The 19,777-nt window shown below is 56.4% G+C and overlaps 1 protein-coding gene across 6 annotated transcripts in view; it reads left to right on the forward strand.

The window, feature by feature from the left end:
- AXIN2 (axin 2) overlaps positions 1-16,747 on the forward strand; it is a 31,376-nt gene extending 14,629 nt beyond the window's left edge. For 4 of the 6 annotated variants that reach the window (XM_037069917.1, XM_037069915.1, XM_037069918.1 and 1 more), the window contains 8 exons: positions 5,334-5,436; positions 8,027-8,167; positions 8,264-8,766; positions 8,976-9,149; positions 9,465-9,698; positions 10,276-10,371; positions 11,823-11,990; positions 15,258-16,747. In XM_037069917.1, the coding sequence (XP_036925812.1) occupies positions 5,334-5,436; positions 8,027-8,167; positions 8,264-8,766; positions 8,976-9,149; positions 9,465-9,698; positions 10,276-10,371; positions 11,823-11,990; positions 15,258-15,384 (1,546 nt within the window). In that variant the 3' untranslated portion in view covers positions 15,385-16,747. The remainder of the gene's footprint in view (positions 1-5,333; positions 5,437-8,026; positions 8,168-8,263; positions 8,767-8,975; positions 9,150-9,464; positions 9,699-10,275; positions 10,372-11,822; positions 11,991-15,257) is intronic. The other 2 variants (XM_037069919.1, XM_037069920.1) reach the window with 1 other exon arrangement.
- Positions 16,748-19,777: the final 3,030 nt, after the last annotated feature.

Below are 19,777 nucleotides of genomic sequence, written 5' to 3' on the forward strand. Positions count from 1 at the left end.
GGGAGGCGAGTGTTTGGGGTGTGGGCCAGCGAGGTCCACGCTGATGCAGAGCAGATCCCTCCGAAAAGGGCAAAGCCCTTGCTCGGAAGCCTTTTCCTGAGGGCACAGTACATTCCCTGAGGTCTCAAGTGGCAGAACCTCTGGGGCTCCACCTGGGGCGAAGCTGCCTTGGCGTGGTGATGAGTCAACCAGGACCCAGCTCCAAAAGAAGGAACCTGGGGGCTCGGAGAGCTAGGTGCTCTCATGGCATTGGACCTGATTTCTGGATGTCAGCATTGGGGTGGTGCTGAGCCTTCTCCCAACCAAGGGGCAGGTCGTCAGAGGGCGCCGCTGCAGCTGGACCCACTCGGGCACGTGTACACCACCTGGGGAGGCCTGTGTGGTCAGAGTGAGACCGCCCTCTTGGAAATGGCCTGCTCCGAGGCTGTTGGCCTGGGGCTGCTTGCAGTAGAGGAGAAATGGGTCTCCAGAGCCCCTTGTTTGGGGTGGGCGTTTGGGCTTAAAGGTTCTGCGGGTCTCAAGCTGCCAGGTACTGGGGGTCCCTGGGGCCCTACCTGCTCTGCCCAGCAGACTCCATGTGCCCTGAAAGCTGGGCTGCGCAAGGCACTTTCTGGCTGGCTGGCCCTGAGTGTGTGTGATTTGCCCAGTGTCGGGCAGGTCACCCTAGATTCCCAGGGCTAGGATTAGACCCTCTTCAGAGCTCTGCCAGCTGTGGGCCTGGCGCACATGAGAGTGCTGAGGGGGAAATAAAGTGTGTGGGGATGAAAAGCCGAATGAATCGCTTTCAGCCCATTGTTCGCCCAGGGAGGCTTAGAGGGGATAAGAGGGTGGCAGGCCCCTTTGAAATGTCCCTGAACAAGTGAATAGGAGCGCCCCATAAAGCATGAAAAGGCCCTGGCTGTTTCTCCTGGTCACAATGGCCAGCTCTGGCTGGGAGTGGGGCTGGCTGCCCTGCTGGGAGCTGGGGAGGGGGTGCGGCTGGGGAGGGGGACGTGGGGGTCATTGGCGGTCTTCAATAGACTCCAAAAGGTTGGAGTTCATTAGATACAAGCCTGGGGAAGCAATCGTCTCATTTGCGTCAGCACCAATGAAGTCCCGGGGGCCTTTGCAAGAGGCCTGGGTAGAAGTTGGGCAGGGCTGGCCTGCACTTGGTTATCCCACGGAGCCCTGCATTGGGGCCTGGAGGTCCCGAGCAGGCAGGGGCTTTAAAGAAATCATTGCCTCTGTACAAGTCTCACTGCTGACTCCTTGTCTTCCCACTAAGTTAAGCGCCCTATTAAAGATGGCCGGGGCCCCAGCTGGTGTGGCTCAGTGGACTGAGCGGCCCACCTGCAAACTGAAAGGTTGCAGATTTGGTTCCCAGTCAGGGTGCATGACTGGGTTGCGGGCTGATGTTTCTCTCCCTCTCTTAAAATCTTAAAAAAAAATGTGGCTGGGATTTGGGTCTTCATCATAGGCCTCTGAGAAGGCTGTTTTACAGACCTGTTACTCTGAAACCAATGTTCTCAGAAGAAATGGCTTTTTAATTTTTCTTTTTGGAAGTTAGCTGCCAGACTCCCAGCCAAGTTCTAAACCCCCATCTCTGGAGCACTGGGGACAGGAGGGTTAGGGGGCCATTTCCTGGGATCAGGCCTGGGGCCTGCAGCTGGGGGGCTGAACACCTTGCAGGCAGCAGGTCCTTTGCCACCCAAGTGTGGCTCCTCTGTTGGAGGCAGCCAGGCTTTGTAAAGGCCGTGTGTAGGTGGCGTGGGAGCATCTCCGTCTTGTCACTTAAGCGCAGAGCTGCTCACAGAGCCAGGGGCAGCTTGGCTTGAAGGCCGATCGGCCCTGGGCGTCGTGAAATCAGTGCAAGACACTCCCCTCGCACCTCACGCAGAGGGCGGCCCGGGTCATCTTATTTATTTATTTTTATTTCCTTTTATCTTATTTATGGGTTTACTTTGGACACCAGGGACAGCATCCACGTGAACTTCAAATATTACCTTATCTTACAAACCAGGCTTTTGATGTTGGCTGTGATCAGAGGCGGCCCTCTGAGCGGCTGCCAAATGGAAATGCGAGTGGACGCCTGCGCGCATCAGCCTGCGATTTCAAAGTCGCCGGAAAACGACATTCAGGTTAGGCTAGGCACAGCGGAGTCAAAAGGCTAAGCTAATTGGCTCGGCTTAAATGGCAGCTAAGTGGAGTCCACACTTCAAAACCCGTGCTCCCCAGAAACAGCTGGGCCCTGCAGCCGGCTCGTTAGCCGAAATGTTTACAATGAAAGGGGACTGCTCGTCCGCTCACGGTTCTGAGCGGTCAGGAAGCGGATCGTAGACTTTTAGGGCCTGAATTAAAAGGAGAGAGGCCCCCTTCAGGAACGAGGGGCTGTTTTCAAGAAGATTCGTGGCTGGGGGAGAATTAAAGCCACATTTCCTCGAGGCGCCTGTCAAGCCTCTTTGAGCCTCTACAGGTTGAAATCTCTCTCTTCCCGCCCTGGCTCCTTCAGCTGCCCTCTGTGTCTGTGTGTGTGTCCGTGCCTAAAAAATAATTTGTTCCTTTGGCCTTCAGGTTGGCCAGTGACCTGCTTCCCCTTCCCCTCATACCTGTGTCCTCCAGTTCTCTTCTTTCTACCTTACGTGGAAAAAGAACAAGGTATAAAAGCCTTCCCACTCACCGATTTCCGTCTGGGCGGAAGGTTGCTGGGGGACATTTGAGGACAGGGTCCTGGAGGGATGGGGGCCTCCTCTGGGACTCAGGAAGCCCTGCGTGTGGCACAGTGGGGTCCACGGCGTGTGTGCCTGCTGCCTCCAAGATGGTCAGGAAGGGGCCTGGACCAGAGGCCTCACTCTCGCAGAGTTGCTGCTCAGGAGAGGGGTACGGATGTTGCCTTGCAGCCCCGAGGCCATGGAAGGTGGATTAGACCAGCATGAGACCCAGTCTGTGGGGTCCCTCACCCCCCTGCCACAGGGATTTAGGTTAGAGGCAGGGAGAGAGTCACTGTCTTGGGAACCACCTGGCGTGCCCCACGGCCAGGAGTCCCAAGTGGTGGTGGTGGTGGGGCTTTCCAGAATGTTCGCTGAATCTCCCATTTGTCCCGTCAGAATGTCAGGTGACTCCATGGGGCTCAGGAAGTGGTGCCCCACGTCCGGTCAGGAAGCCTGGCTCCTCCGGTTGGGGCTGGGCATGGAGGCGATTGAACCGAGGACACCTGTTCTGGAGTCCAACAGCAGTTGCACTCGGACCCTGGATCTGACCACTGCTGACGGGGACCCTGGTCATCTCAGATGTGTGGTGGACTGGGGCTTTCGTGAGAACGGAGTGGGGTTCTGTGCTAGGTGTGTCTGACCCTCCATAGGGATTCGGTGGAGGGAGCTGGCAGTGTGGAGTTGGAACCGGTCACCTGGCGTGGAGTTGGGTTACTGGTCAAGTCAGGCATGCTCTCGAGAGCCTTGTTTGATCAACGACTGTCAGGTGCAACAGTGACTCTCGGTCAGTAAGCTTCAGCGGGTCAGCAGGGGCCTGGACTGGAACCTGGACTTGGCCTTGGCCTTTGGGAGCCCTCAAGTCCCAGGCCTGGTGAGTAGGGAGCTGTCTGGGGGACTCCACCTGCTCTGATCAGCAGGCTACACCCCCTGCCACCCCCCACCATGCTCGCTGCCTCTGCCCTTTGACCTTTCTCTGGGACAGAACCCATGTGTGTGTGAGTCTTTTCTTTAGACATTGATCTCTTCTCCATCCCCTCAGCACACACAGTGATCCTTTGGGTGCGGATTCTTAGCCAGGGTTTGGCTCCCAGATCACACCATGTGATGTGAGTGGTGTCACCCCTGCGTGTCCCTGTTCTCCGCTGGCCTAGGTCAGCAGGTGTCCAGCCCCAGAATCCCAGGGTGCCTCAAGTGCCGGAGGTCAGCTTCTGGCTGCCCCTTCAGATCTCTAGGCACTGCCGGCATTCACCCACTGCTGAGTTAGCCGTGTCTTTCTCCCCCTCTGAGGTTCAAAACACCAGGAGGCGAGAAGGGGCCCAACACCTAATTTCAGAATTTACGGTCTCCAGGTGCGATTCAGTGTGACATTGTTTGAGCACGAGGCTTCCGTAAACAAGTGGCCTCCAGAAGGGACAGCGATAAGAAAATTGTCCCCCCCTTGACCATTTGACTGCTTTTAAGAATAAACATTAAAAAAAACCACAGCAATTCCAGGTTACATTTCTAGTGAAGACTAGTGGAAGTATGGCACAGGTGTTTCTTACCTCTGCTACTTGCTTTTGGGGGGGGGCGGAACAAAACATGACAAAGGACACAGAGGCCTGTCCTCCTGCAGGTCTGTGCAAGGGTTTCACCAACGTCCTGTGTCCACCCCCACCCCCACCCCCCGCCCCACAGCCAGTGACTAGAGTGGTGGGGGGACAGGGCTTTGCAGTTGCAACGCCCCACTCCCTGCCAGTGGCTCCCTCTTCCCACATCCTGTAGAGTTTCATCCTGGTGATATCACCTCCAACTTCTAATGCGCTTAGTTTGCTTTTTTATTTTTGCTTATTGCCCGGGCGACTCCGTTAAGAAACAAGCTCCATAAGGCAATCCCCTACATTTTTTCCTCCGTTCCTTGACTGCTGTCTTACCCAGTGCCTAGACTAAGGTTTAGCACGTGGTAGGTACCCACATATTGGAATGAATTGCACAGAATGCCACACAGGAGGGACTTTTTGTCTTTATGCCCATGTTGGTCATGTTTTTGAGACTTCGTTGGTTGGGGGTGGTGGGGTTTGGAGCCGAGGGAAGGGAGGGAGCCCAAAGGTACCCTTTGGCGATTTATATGAGGAAGGAATTGGAATTAAACACCTGGGAGGCTGAGCGTTGGAGACCTGCACGCAGCTTCACCAGCGCCTGGCTCGGCCCTCTGGGTCTGGCCCCTCTGCCCACTGTATTTTGCCCTGGAATGCTCCTTAAGGCACACCTGCTTTCCTGTTTCAGGGCAGCGTGTTGCCATGGCAACAGGCCATTGGGAGGACCTGAGGGGCCTTAGACTACTGCGTGGGGCCCCTGTAAGACAGGGGAGCCTTCTGGAGTATAACCCATTTCTCAGAGAACAGCCTGAGGAATGGGCTTACCATGACCGTTCCGTGTGGCTGATCCCAGTCCAGGAGGGGGCCGTGTCCAGAGATGAGTGATGGATGGGCAGGATGTCTGGCAGTTGGACTTGGGGGAGCAGCCGTGGCACCTGGGACAGGGGTGCACTCCCATTGACGGTGTGTGGCCCCATCCATCGGCAGGATCTGAGCGTGGCTTCTGAGCATGTTGCGTGCTGACAGCATCCTCTTGAGCCTGGGGGTTCTGTCTCTCCCCTTCCCTTAGAGATGGAGTCCCTCCGTACCGCGTGGGGAGTAAGAAACAGCTCCAGAGAGAAATGCATCGCAGCGTGAAGGCCAATGGCCAAGTGTCTCTACCTCATTTCCCGGTGAGTATAGTCTAGAGGGGGAGGTGGCTGCCCTCGGCCATGTTGAGTGCTGAAGAGACGGGGTGGGCGGAGGAGGGGGTGCAGAGAGAGAGGAGGAGGGGCAGTGCTGGGGCCTGCTAGGGAAAGGGGGGGGCCAGGCAAGAGGTGCTACGTGGCTCCTTGGGGTGTGATGCTGAGCAGAAGAGAGTTCAACGTGACCTTTCTGAACCTTTACATTTTCTCAGTTCATTAAAGAAACTTCTCTGTGAGAAAGAAACCCGAGCAGTTCCTTCCCAGACACCAGGACGCGATAGATAATTCATGCTTCTCATCACTTCCCGCTAGAATGGAAGCCCCCCAAAGGCAGGGAGCTTTGTCTGTTCTGTGAACTTCCATATTCCCAGGAACTGGAACAGTGCCTGGGCGCATCGGGTACTTAAGCAGACCCTTGCTGATTGAGTGAACTAACTAACGAACAGACGGACGAATGAATGAGGAGGCTGGAGGAACCTGCCTCCCGTGGGAGGAAAATTTCCTCCCTGCAATGTTCTGCTTGTGCTGACTGTGTGGCCCAGTCATTTCTGTTTGCCACTTCTGCTGCCTCCTGGAGCCCTGGAGGGCAGCCGGACTGGCCTATTTCCAGCCCCAGAATGGGGCTTAGTGCCTGCTGTTGGATCTGCACCTACTGTGTGCAGAATGAATGAAGTGTTTGGAGGTGGGGATCCCATGAGCAGCTTCTTCCTGTGGTTGAGGGGCCAGCGCGGCATGAACGGGGCCCTCCCCTTCCCGGTCCACATCCTGGAGGGCCACCAGCACATGGCCCCTGCTCTCAAAGAGCCTTACAGGCCACGTTTCAGGAGCTGTGCCTCTCTGGCGGTGCTCTGAGATCCGGGTTGCCAGGGTGAGGGAAGAGAGTACCCCGTCTAGAGTGGCATCTGTTTATGAATCTGTCCCACCAGCTTCCAAGAGTCCAGCTGGTCCACGGGCGATGTTGCATTTAGGAAATTAACACTCAGAGTTGCTGATCCTATGCAGCATTAGTGCGCGGGCGATGCTGGAGCACCTCCCTGGAACCTCCTAGCGCAGTCTGGGGCAGACTTCCCTTTGTCCTGAGGTTAGCGTACTAAAATTGCTTCTCTGGGGAACTCCAGCATCCCCCTCTTCAGTAACAGTGCCCCCCCCACCAAATACAACTGTATCGATGACACACAAATTTCTTTGATGGGGCAGGGGGGTGTGTGCCTTGACAAAGAAAACTTCTAACACCCAGGCTTGTAAATGAGGTGATCCTGCCCTGGGTGTGCAAAGCAGCTTTCCCCAGGAGGTGTCCCCTTCCCCGGGTAGGGCCTGTGTGGAGCCAGCTTGTGTGAGAGGGGCCATCTCCTACTGGGGGGTGGGGGGGGTCTGTTCCTTCACCAGTTCTGCAGCTGCCGGGGGGAAATGCTGGCCTGCCCAGGTTGGCTGTCTGCTACTCCCATGGCACCCCAAAGAAAAAGGCAGAGTGAGAGGGAAGTGAGGAGAGAGGCAGAGCCACCGGGGAGGAGGGGTGGGCGCCGTGGCAGGAGGATGGGAAGCCGTCGGGCTGTGGGGGTTCTCGCTGTTTGCTGCTTTTGGCAGGCGATCTCCGTGCCTTTTTATATTCCGCACTTGATTTGGAGATGTTCCCTTTTNCTTCACCAGTTCTGCAGCTGCCGGGGGAAATGCTGGCCTGCCCAGGTTGGCTGTCTGCTACCCCCATGGCACCCCAAAGAAAAAGGCAGAGTGAGAGGGAAGTGAGGAGAGAGGCAGAGCCACCGGGGAGGAGGGGTGGGCGCCGTGGCAGGAGGATGGGAAGCCGTCGGGCTGTGGGGGTTCTCGCTGTTTGCTGCTTTTGGCAGGCGATCTCCGTGCCTTTTTATATTCCGCACTTGATTTGGAGATGTTCCCTTTTCCCTTGATAGAGCAGCTTCAGGCAGCCAGACTCAGCAGTGTTCTGCCACTAGCCCACAGCCGCTTTCTTCATTTTCTGTACAAAGAGATGGGGAGGAGGGGTGGGGGAGCAGGCACATCTAGGACAGTGTTGAGACAACACCACCTCAAAGGTGCGCAGTGTGCGGCCAGGAAGTAAAGTGCCGCTCCTTCTGATCTGGCCGTGCAGCTCCTTTCCCCCCCTCCCGCTTCCCCCCCCCCACCTCCCTTCCAATCTTATTTTTTTTAATTTCCAACTCCCTTTCTGTTTAGACTCTACTTTTTATTCCTTGAGTTGGTCTCTCTCCCCTCCCCACCACAGAGGCTGCTTTTTTTTTTTTTTTTTTTTTTTGATGTTTGACAACAGTCTTTGAAGATTTTCTACTTCAGAGTAACTACTGATGGGCTGGTTGTACTACAGAGAGAACGAGCGGGGCCTCTCGGAGTACGACCAACTGCTCCTGCCCAAGGCAAACGCTGGTGGGGACCATGGCGCTCCATGAGGCCACGGTGCCTGCGCATAAAGCTCCCCAGCAGCCCGGGCCACGCTCTACCCAAACCTGGAGCCACCAAGCTGGCCCAGGGAGCTCTGGTGCAGCTGCCCTGGCCACCACGCACCCAGCCAGCTAAACACGCCCGCCCCTTTCCTCCCCGTACCTTGCAGAGAACCCACCGCCTGCCCAAGGAGATGACCCCCGTGGACCCTGCCGCCTTCGCGGCTGAGCTGATCTCCAGGCTGGAGAAGCTGCAGCTGGAGCTGGAGAGTCGGCACAGCCTGGAGCAGCGGCTGCAGCAGATCCGAGAGGTAGCGCTGGCCCCACCCCGCCAGGCCTTGTGCCCTGCCTCCCCCCACTCCATGCATGCCAGGGTCTCTGCTGCTCACAGGCCCCCCACCTTCCAGGATGAAGAGAAGGAGGGCTCCGAGCTCACACTGAGCTCCCGGGACGCGCCCACCCAACACCCCCTCTGCCTCCTGCCTTCCAGCAGTTATGAGGAGGACCCGCAGACGATTCTGGACGACCACCTGTCCAGGGTCCTCAAGACCCCTGGCTGCCAGTCCCCCGGCGTGGGCCGCTACAGCCCCCGCTCACACTCCCCCGACCACCACCACCACCCCCAGCTGTACCACCCCCTCCTCCCTCCCGGGGGCAAGCTGCCCCCTGCTGCCTCCCCAGCTGGCTGCCCCCTCCTCGGGGCCAAGGGCTTCGTGACCAAGCAGACGACGAAGCATGTCCATCACCACTACATCCACCACCACGCCGTCCCCAAGACCAAGGAGGAGATTGAGGCGGAGGCCGCACAGAGGGTGCGCTGCTTCTGCCCGGGGGGCCCCGAGTATTACTGCTACTCCAAGTGTAAAAGCCACCCCAGGGCCCCGGAGCCTGGGCCGGTGGAGCCGTTCGGGTAAGTGGCAGGTGGGCTGGACGGTCCTGGTGGGGCTTCCCTCCCGACCACGGCCCCGGGCAGGTGTGAGGTGGGGTCAGAGCTCACTGGCATTTTGTTTCCAGGAAGGGGGTGTGGGGGAGCAGGTGCATGTGTCCCTACCGCCTCCCCATCTGTCCGGTGGGGGAGTCCCAGAGAGGTAAAGGGGCTGTGGTCTTGGTTCCCCGCAGCGGCAGCAGAGGCGGCACCCTGCCCAAGCGCAATGGCAGAGCCACTGAGCCCAGCCTGGCCGCCGGGGACGGAGCGGGGGCGCTGCAGCTGCCGGGGGAGGAAGGAGACAGGTCGCAGGATGTCTGGCAGTGGGTGCTGGGGACCGAGCGGCCGAGCAAGCCCAAGCCCCATAGGTAAACACCACCCCCGCCAGCACCACCCCCAGGAGGGTCGGGGCCGTCACCGGAGCTGTTGTGGGGTTGGCTATTTTTGTCGTCGGCCGGAAACAAATGGGACTGTTAGCTCCTGCCATCTTAATATTAAAGGTTGGACTGAGCGGACCACAAAAATGCCATGTTCTGGCAACGCCCCCTGTTCGTGTTATGGTAGCTATTTTTTCCTTCTCTCCCTGAAGGCAGAACAGAGAAGTTTCTCTTGAAGTCACATTTTCCAGTTTTTCTAACCCAGTTTCTTTCCCTCTGCTTTCTCTCTCCTCATTCCTTGCTCAGTGCCCAAAGCACAAAACAGGCCTACCCCTCGGGATTGGCCCGCGTGTCCCCAGCCGAGCGAACTGGCCGACACCACCTGTGGGGGGGCAGCAGCGGGCACCCCCGAGCCGCCCCCCGCACCCACCCGTTCACCCAGGACCCTGCGATGCCTCCCCTGACCCCACCCAACACCCTGGCGCAGCTGGAGGAGGCCTGCCGCAGGCTGACGGAGGTGTCGAAGCCCCCAAAGCAGCGGTGAGTGGAGGCAGCGTCAGAGGTGAAGGCGGCACTGGGCGTGGGTGTGGAGGCCTGGCCTGCTGCTGGGGAAGGGCCTTCTTTTCCGCTGGGGCTCCATCCTTCCTGTGGGAGGAGGGGTGGCCTCTGGGCGCACAGCCTGTGCTTCCCCACCTGGTTCCCTTTAGTGCTGTTCGTCCCGAAGCGCTAACCGGGGTATGTTGGGCAACTCAGTCAGTCATTCCCTACCAGTCCTGTTCCTTACTAGTGTCTGCATCATTTCAGCCTGTTTCGATGAGAGCTTAAGAGGCCATGGCTGACTGGTTGGAAATCGAGGGCCTTCAGCCCTTCACCTGGGCTGGCCGAGTCCAAGCCTGGGTTCCCACGGGGGCTTGGGATGGCCGTGCCCAAGACGTGTGCCAGGCCCCCTGGAGCCACTGTCAGCTCAGAGCCTTGACTGGGTCTCCCCGTGGATGGAAGTTGGGTCTGTGTTCAGAAGACCGCGGAGGGTCGTTTTCCGTCTGCTCCGCTTTTGCCCTGGGGACAGCAGGCTTAAGCAGGCTTGCCTCTGAACGCTTTACTCCGGCTGCGTCCTCAGGTGCTGCATGGCCAGTCAGCAGAAGGACAGGAGCCACGTGGCCGCCGGTCAGACGGGAGCCGCACCCTTCTCCACCCCAGGCCTGGCTGCAGAAGAGTGAGTGCCCCTGCCCGGCCCCGCCGAGGCCCACCCGGGTCTCGGGTTAAGGGTGCTGCTCACCATTGGGAGTGGACATTTTTGAAAACATTTGTTATGATACGAAGTCACCTCAATTTGAACATATTAGTGACCATTAGACACAGATGTTGCCATAAACTAGGATCTTTTTTTAAAAAGACTTCATTTATTTATTTTTAGAGAGAAGGGAAGGGAAAGAGGAAGAGAGAAACGTCAGTGTGTGGCTGCTTCTTGAGCACCCCCTACCGGGGGCCTGGCCCACAACCCAGGCATGTGCCCTGACCAGGAATCAAACCTGCGACCCCTGGGTTCTCAGGCCGGCACTCCAGTCGATCCACTGAGCCACACCAGCCCAAGCTGTCAACTAGGATCTTGAAAACCCTGCCTGTGCTGAGCAACGCATTGTGACTTGTCCACAAGCGTTCCCTCCCGAAGTGAGGGGTGGCTTGGGATTCCTGGGCACACGCTCTTTGAAAGCTGAGATGCAAAGCCATGAGCGAACGGACCCAGGGGCCCCCAGGTCCAGATGCAGAAGTCGCCCCCTTTCAACGGGCCCGTTAGCAAGTGGGGGGCCTCTATGTGCACACAGAGCAGGGAGCTGGCTCTGCCCCAGTGCAGAGATGGAGGGAGACGGGCTTCGTTGTTTTGCTTGTGGAAAACAGTGTCCCCCCAGTGGTGCCGTGGTTCCTTTCGTAAGTGTGAACTCCTACAAAGGGGGCAGAGAAGCCTGGCTTCGTTTAAATACAGAAGGTTGCTCTCAAAAAGAAATCTGCTGAAGAGATCTAAAATGGCCTAAATTATTAAAAAAATTTTTTCTTGGCTTCTTTATTTTGAGCAATGAGCAGTGTTTGCAGCCCTGAATAAGCCACCACCCTGGGCCCTTTTGTTTTCATTGGTTGACCTTAAGTCTGCCAGCTGTTCTGGCCCCAATCTTGGTGGGGGTTTTTTTCAGCCACTCTACAAAATCTTGGAATAAATGGGGAAGTGGAAATGATTGGGCTCCCCCAGTGGGCTCTGGCGTTCCAGGTCCCTGCCCTCCAGGGGGTGGCTGGTGGGGTTGTGGGGCGGAGTGGGGGAGTGCTCTGAGTTTGTCTCTACAGCGTCCCCTGCTGGCGAGTGTCCTGTCGCTCTGCAGTGGTTTCTCTATCGTGGCAAGCACCCCATGTGTGCCAACCTGAAAAAGGCTGCTCTGTCCCCCCTTTGGGTGGTAGCGGGAGAAACGTTAGCAATTTGTACAACCAAAGGAATTGTCCCCGTCTGTGTGCCCCTCACTGGTGCCCTGGAGTTGGACTGTGTTCGCCAGAGGTGGCCGTCTCTGTGATATGGGCCTATAGCCAGAGACGGTGTTTGGAGAGCGTACACATGTGTGTGTTTGCGTGTGTTTGCTCGCTGCCTTCAAATGCTGAGCTTGTGTTGCATCTTATTTTCAGTCACAAAGAGCCAAAGAAGCCAGCAGGGGTCCACGCGCTCCAGGCCAGCGAGTTGGTCGTCACTTACTTTTTCTGTGGAGAAGAAATTCCATACAGGAGGATGCTGAAGGCTCAGAGCCTGACCCTGGGCCACTTTAAAGAGCAGCTCAGCAAAAAGGGAAATTATAGGTGAGAGTCCTGTGGCTTCGTTCTGCTCCAGAGTCTGTTGGCTCTCCACCGAGAACCAGAGTTGTGGGAGGGGCTGGGAGGGCTTAGGGGAGGGCTTAGGGAGTGCCCAGGAGGCGCCGTGGAAGCGCCTGTCTCCTCACCACTCACAGAAATAACTCAGCAGTGGGCGCTGGAAGGGCTCTGTGGACCAGGTGAACAGACTGCTGAGGAGGAAGGTGGCAGCTGGCTTTGTCACAAGGAGAACTGGGCCTGGGCCATCTGTGGGGCTCTGTCTAAAAGGGAGAGAGGTGGGAGGGAGGTAGAGACAGACTGACACACAGGTGGGCAGGCCAGTTAGGAGCCTGAACGACTACTGTGCTGTCGTGGGCACCAGAGCGACAGTCCACACTGAAGGCTCAGGGAAGGGCAGAGACCGTTGCCCGGCAGTGGGGGCAGCATTCTCCTTACTCAGCTTTTCTGCCCAAACTGCTTCCTCCCTCTGTCCTGTGGGGTCCTGTGAAGCAGGGTGCTCTTGGTCCACAACAAAGAGGGGGCAGGCCCTGCAGGTGGGCGTCGGGTGGACGTCGGGTGGACAGGGCCCTTGGAAAGGGAGCTCGCCCGCCCTTCAGGCTGCCTTTCCCCGTCTGCACAGTGGCGATGCCCACTAGGCCTTCCAGGGACCTGGATGGGATTAGAGCCGGGGACCCCGTTTCTTGTTCGTGTTCTCTCAACTGGGGACAGGTGGCGACATCCAGAGTCCCGCCTGCCCCTGCTCAGTGGCCTTCATCCCAAGGGAATGTGTGGGTTCTGCTCCAGCTGTGTCTCAGGTGCCACCTGCAGGGCTGGGACAAGGGACAGGCAAGTTCAGCACCAGGCACGTAGCTTAAGGAGCACAGCGTGTGTCCAAAAGGTGTCCATCCATTCCTGCCTCGGGCCAGGGATGGGAGTGGGGGACCTCAAGAGTGCGTAATGACCTGCCAGGTGGCCACGGGCTTCTGGACCCAGGCGAGTCCAAATCCAGGTCCTCAAGACCCATCCCTTCCTTGAACAGCCACCTCCACCTGGGAGCTGATGTGGGCAGGGAGCCCCAAGTGACTCCTTTTCTCAGGGGAAGGGAGGTGGCTGAGAGCAGGGTGTGGTGCTGGGTTTTGAGCTTCCTTTTCTACACCTGGGCTGGGACAGTTCTGAAAATGTGTCCGGGGTTGGGGAATGGGCCAGGTGCTGCTTTTTTTTTTTTTTTTTTAAATCTCGAACAGACACATGGTGAAACTAATGACACAAGTGTGCCCCTTTAGGGATTCATTTTGATCTGAGCTTTGACTCGGCTGGACTTCGAGGGGAACTGCAGGTGACCTCCAGGGGAGAAGGGCTATGGAGCGCCGAGCAGAGGCTGCAGGGGGGCGGGGCTCCCTGCTCAGCCACTCCGTCTACATCTGGCTCTGATTTTTTTTTTCTAAGGCACACTTAATAAGCCTGGCTTTGAAGCCCCGGCCTCGCCTTTAATGCACAAAGACTTGCACAAATGGTCGATGCTCAGATTCTTTACTGATTGGATCAGGCTGTGGCCAGGCCCTTCCCAGCTTCCTTATCTCTATGAGCTCCTGGCTGAGGCCAGACTCTGGGGTCGCCAGGGCACAGGGTGCCATGTTTCGTCGTCCCCCCCCCCACACCCCCCACAGGATAAGGCCCGGTGAACTTGAGTCTATGGAGTGGAGGACCCGGGCTGCATTGAGTAATCTCTCCGTGGCCGAGGTTCAAAAACAGAACAGCCCCTCCAGACGTGCCAGGCGCTATTGGTGCCAGATGTCGGAAGAAAGCGGAGTTTGCCACATAGAGCCCAGTGCAGTGGAAAAGCCCGTGTCTTGGAGGGAAGGAGAGCAGCGAGCACTTTTGAAGTCTTGGGGGTGGCGCTGGGGGAACATGGCCTCTCCCCTCTCTGGAAGAGGGTGCGATTATGCGAAAGGTCATTGCCTGTTTGCCGAGAAAGCCCAGCTTGGTGAACCTGAGTGGGGGCTGGCGCTGGGGGCAGAGGGGTGTGTTGGTATCGGAGCCTCTTATTGGGAAAAGTGACTCTTCCCGCTGGCCGGGGTCTCCCATGCCCGGCACCCCTCCCCATTTTCTATTTCTCCCCATGTCTCCCCGGCCCCCACCCCAGTACTCTGACCCCCTCCAGAGGAAGCCGTTCCACCACTGACCCAGTAGAGCCAGGCTGTAGCTCTGCCGGGAATGCTAAAAACAAAGAACCTTGACTAAACCCAGCTGTTTCACTGTGTTTAGCCTTATCTCCTATGAAAGTATTTGGCTTGCCTTCATTAAAGAAGAAGAAAAAAAACCTCAGCTCTAACTAAGGGGAATTAATTTTAAGAGAAAAGACAAAAACAAAACAGCCATAACCCTGAGACACAATTAAATTTTTTTAAGAGGCTGCCCCCTTCCCCCCCCCAGGGGACTGTGAGTCTCCCTCTGGGACTGGCTTTTATGGGTTGGAGATGACAGCTTGCAGGGATGAGTTGACTCCGATCGAGGGGGTGTCCCTTGCTGGGGACTGAGAAGGAAGAGGCCTTCACTTCTTTTCCTGGGAAGGGGCCTGGGAGGACGGCCGTTTCCTGAGAGAGGCTGGCCTGAGAGAGCTCATTTGAGTCCATACAATTAAACAGCCTTATAAGACAGAAGGCTGGGGTGGGATAAAAGGAACCTTTAATCAACAGGCATAATAGGAGGGCCTTCCTGTTTGACCGTGGAGGGGTGGGGGTGAGGAGGGAGGGGTGGCTGTCGGGCGGCTGAACCAGAGACCAGCTGAGGAGTTGGCACCTGGGTGCTGGGGGGTGGGAAGACCAAGAGGTGTCGGCGTCCAAGCAGGCTGGAGTCTGCCTTCCACAGTTTCAGGGTGGCTCAGTCTGGGGGTGTCTCTGAAGGAACCCCCCTTTTGGCTGTGGTGGCAAATAAACTCCAGGCCCACACCCCCAATAAAAAGGGGGAGAAGGAAGCAGCTGTGCTCTGTGAAGTGTACTTTTTGAGTCACGAGTGTCCATGACGGCAACGGTCCTGGGCTGGAGGGCACTGCTCCCTGGGTGCCCAGCTTCTCCCTGAGTGCCAGGGCCACCGCCCATGTGTGCCGGTGGGCCAGCCCCGGGAGCCACAGGGTCATCTCGGTCCAAAGGGCCGAGGTTTCCCCGCGCAGCTGCTGGGGCAGAATCCTAGCGTTGCCGGGTCCTCGTGTGGACACAGGTTTCCCTAACAGAGGAAAATGTGGTCTTACTAAGGTGATTCTGGGGTTTTCCTTTTAAGGTATTACTTCAAAAAAGCCAGCGACGAGTTTGCCTGTGGAGCTGTGTTCGAAGAGGTCTGGGACGATGAGACCGTGCTCCCCATGTACGAAGGCAGGATCCTGGGGAAGGTGGAGCGGATCGACTGAGCCCCGTGGGCCTGGCGGCAGCCGGGTCAGAGCCCGCGCACACGGTCTGGGGCGTGAGCGGCCGTCACGCAACGTGTTGAAGGAAAAAAAAAACCCAATGAAGACGAAGTCTAGGGAAGAATTGGCCACTGGGCCTTCGGGAGGGTGGGGGGAGGTTGGTTTTCATTATTCACAAGCTGGGTACTGAGATAAGGAAAGCCTGAACTATTTATTAAAAATATGACCACTCTTGGCTGTTGAAGATGCTGACTGTGTCTGAGAGACCGCCATACATAATATATGACTTCCTAGGGATCTGAAATCCATAAACTAAGAGGAACTGTGTATAGCTTACCCGAACAGGAACCCTTACTGATATTTATTGAACACCTGCTTACCCCTGCCCTCAGTTTATGGATATGCTGCTTTAGCCACGGAAGGGGGGACAGGACGTTTTCGTTGTTCTGTCTAAACTTAGGAGTTGAGCTCGGAGTGCATGAATGGTTTCGGCATTAAAAGAGGAATTATGCTCGGCCCTGCCTTTTCTCCCAGTGAAGATAGACTTTTTTTTTTTTTTTTGTAACGGTGCCCTACCATTGACAACGCAGAAATTGGTGCATTTATTTTCTACGCTGCTGTATTTTGTCATAAAGGTCTTGAGATTGGACTGATGTTGCAATAATACCACCATTTGGGGGTCATCTTGTTGGATGAGCTGATCATTGCTGAGTTAGGGGGAGCCCGAGGGGGGTGCAGGGCCCGGATTCCCCCTGGAAAGACCAGGGCCCGATGGCTGAGGCCTGTAACGGCGCTGTGTGTTCATCTTGGGCTTTTATTGAAATTAACTGTTCCTTGGAGTCTTTTTTTTTTCTGATTAGTCTTGGGGCCACAGCCATTCTGGAAACTGCACCCCCCCCCCCCCGCCCTGCAAAGAAGGGAACAGTTGTGGGAAGACCCAGCAGTGCCCTTTCTCCTCCAGACCCCTTCACCTGGCACCCGGGTTTTTGTGTTAAGTGAACCTGTACACCCTGTTTGCCCCGTCACTTGTACATACGTCTGTATATATCGTACGGCAAAGAGTATTAATCCACTATCTCTAGTGCTTGACCTTGAACCAGTACAGTACCTGTACCTGCACGGTGTCCCCATCCGTGTGTCGCCCTATATTGAGGGCTCGAGCTTTCCCTTGTTTTTTGAAAGGGGTTTATGTATAAATATATTTTATGCCTTTTTATTACAAGTCTTGTACTCAATGACTTTTGCCATGGCATTTTGTTCTACTTATACTGTAAATTATGCATTATAAAGAGTTCATTTAAGGAAAATTACTTGGTACAATAATTATTGTAATTAAGAGATGTAGCCTTTATTAAAATTTTATATTTTTCAAAACACCGGCCTCGTCTTGCAATTCCTGGGGTGGGGGGCAGGGCAGAGGCACCTTGGGGTGTGTGTGTGAACATCTGTGCTTAGTTTCCCACCTGCTCAAGCCCGTCCCGAGCAGACCTCGAGCTCTTGCCCGGTCTGGGCCAGCCCTGGGCTCTGGGACACGTTCTTCACCTGTCTTCACCTGGGTGCCAGCGGAGGATGCCTGTTGTGGAGTGGTTTCCTCAGACGTCTTCCTGGTGCCATCTCCAGTCGGCCCCTTCCTTCCAGGCAGGTGTCCCCAGGTAGGCCAGGTAAGTCCAGGTGATGCGGGGCTGACACGGGAGCCTCCGAGGAGCACCTGAATTTCAGTGGGCGTCTCGGAGGCCAAGAGCCTCAGAAGATGGTGTGTAGGTCTGGTGCGTCCAGTGGGGCCGATGGGCCCTGAGCTCCATGCCAACCAGCCACCCTCTCGAAGGCTGAGGGGACCAACTGACGGCTTCAGTGATGGTCTGGTGGGGGAGGGGGCACGAGGGCGTCTCTGCACCAGTCAGTTGGCTCTGGTACCTGGGGCCACGGAAATGGGTGGGAAGTGAGCTCAGCAAAGACCTGCACCCCTCCCCCGGCCCCATGTGCTGGGGTGCTGGGGTGCCGGGCTGCATTTTGGATCTAGGGGAGCGGGTCTATTTAAAGGAGTCCTAGGGTAAACCCTTTGTAGAAGTAAAGGTCTATAGCGACAGTTGGACTTCTAGCATGCTGGGGTTTCATGAGGCGGGGTCTGCAGGTGACCGAGATGGCTTTTTGTCACTACTGTGCACAGGCTTAAGGCTGATGGGGTAGAGTCAGTACTGGGACCCGGCTGTGGGGTTAGGGGCTGGCCTGACCGGGCACCTCGGGTGGCAGGAAGCCGCCAGGCAAGTAGGTAGGTGTATACGGGAGCCAGATAATGGGCCGGCTACAAGGTTACTTGAACTTGTCCTTAATGACGCAGCTTGCTACATCTTTTCCCCTCCTGGCTGCCATCGGGGCTCACAGCAGGGGTACCCAGAACCCACTTTCAGAACTGGAAAGGCTCCTTCCGATCTGAAAAGATGAAGAGAGAAAACCTGCTGTGCCTGGTGGGGGTGGGGGTACAGGGCTTTTCATCTTCAGGCCTTTTGATTTATGCAGTGAGAATAACAAGGTAAGACACCAGTGCCACCCCCTTCTGGGGGCACCTGTGAGAGAGAGAGGGGCCCGGGCTGGCGATAGCGGGCATTTCCGCCTCTTCCAAGAGGGCCTGTCTTTCCGCTGCTCTCATTTTAACAAGCAGGTGCTCTTCACCTGTGTGGTGGCTTCTGGGATATAGACCCCTGACACTGCATCAAAATCACCCGTGCCTTCCTCCAAGGAGAGGGCTTGTAGCCTGAAAAAGTGAAAATGTGGCTTGGGCTGGCCTTCCTTCCCTGCCCCCAAATCACTTAAGACCGGCTCTTCCAAGAGCCCTCCCCCGCCTCTCTAGTCCCTTGGGTCTCACCTGGGAGCTGGTGAAATGCAGCTGCCCGCCCCAGACCCACAGACTGGGCGGGACCTGTGCATTTCCAGGCCCCTCGTGGGGGCTCCTGGGCACCTCAGAGATGCACCCTCTAGTCCTCGTGGGTCATCCCCTTTCTAGAGCCCAGCTTCAAATCAGATTCACCCACCTAGCTCTGGTCTCCTAGGCACTTCCAGGAGCTCTGGTCTTATGTTTCTGATTGATAGTTAACCAGCTAATCAGAGGTGAAGTGCAGACTGTCTGAGCCCACGGCAGGTTGGCTCTGGAACCACGGTCTGCTCCTCTGGTAAGCGAGGACTCTACGTGTGCCGCCTCTGGGGTTTGCCGGGCTGGCGAAGGGAGGTGAGGTGGCTTAGGGTCTCAACAGGTCCCAGGACCACCCTCACCGCCTGTGCTCTTTGTTATCAGTTAGCTTCTCCTGTGGAAATTCCACCCTCCCCCTCTGGCTGCAATGCTAGGGCTCTGGCCTCCTGCTTCTCCAGCCCCTGGTACAGAAGCAAGAAGGCGGTGGGCACATGTGGGGGCAGGCTGTGTGATTGGGAAACAGGGACTTTTAGCTAGAGCCGAGCTTTGGTCCCAAAGCGTCTTACGGTTTTCTTTATTAAGTCTGTGACCTTGGATATTCTGTGTGGACTCTCCCCTAAGGTGACAGTCACCTAGAGGGGCTCGAAATATAGGGGTTAGGGAGAAGGATCCTGCTGTACCCCCTCCCGTAGAGTTACGTGACATAGATGTTTCCCCAAACAGTGATTTACCTGCTCCTTAACAATTACTATTTCACTTCATCAACCAGATTTTCCAAGAATCTGGTGTGAGAATGAGTCTCTCCCAGGAAGTGGGAGGCAGTGACTTGGTTTAAACACACAAGCAAACAAAACACAACACACACCAACACTACTGTCACGCGCAAACAATTTTAAGGCATGTTGGTTGATGCTGGCTGTTACCAGAATTCCCCCAGGGAGTAGCCAGCCTGCTTGGTAGGGTCTCTGAGCCTGGAATCCATACAGAACTTGAGGTCTCATAGTTTAGGGGGGGGGTGTTGGGAGGGCGGTGCTTTAGAAAGAATCCGACACGGAAAGAACAGCAGACCTTGACAAGGGGGTCCTCCACCATCTACAAGGCCCAGCTCTGAAAAAACAAATTCCTGTGCTCCGCCCACATGGCCCTTGTAGTTCCAGAAAGTGCTCTGCATCGCAGGACCTTTGCACATGCTGTTCCCGCGGCCGGCTGGGCACCCACTGCCCCCAGCGCATTCTGGGGTTGTCTCCTTTTCAGCCTCAGGTCTTGACTTAAATGTCAGAGGTCTTCCCCGCCCATCAGGTCCTCATGTGTCCTCAGCGGGAGCCATCATCACAGAATGTTCTTCATTCTTCTACCGCACGTTCTAATTTTATCTATGTAATTACTTAATTGCCCGTGCATTCATCCATGAGGCAAGGAGTAAACATGCTTTTATTCACCATCGTGTGTGTGACACCCAGTGTTGTGGCTGTCAGCTAGCAGGCCCTCAAT

The sequence above is a fragment of the Sturnira hondurensis genome, unplaced genomic scaffold (assembly GCF_014824575.4).
Source record: "Sturnira hondurensis isolate 20B ecotype Veracruz unplaced genomic scaffold, ASM1482457v3 Scaffold0018728, whole genome shotgun sequence".
Classification (NCBI taxonomy): domain Eukaryota; kingdom Metazoa; phylum Chordata; class Mammalia; order Chiroptera; family Phyllostomidae; genus Sturnira; species Sturnira hondurensis.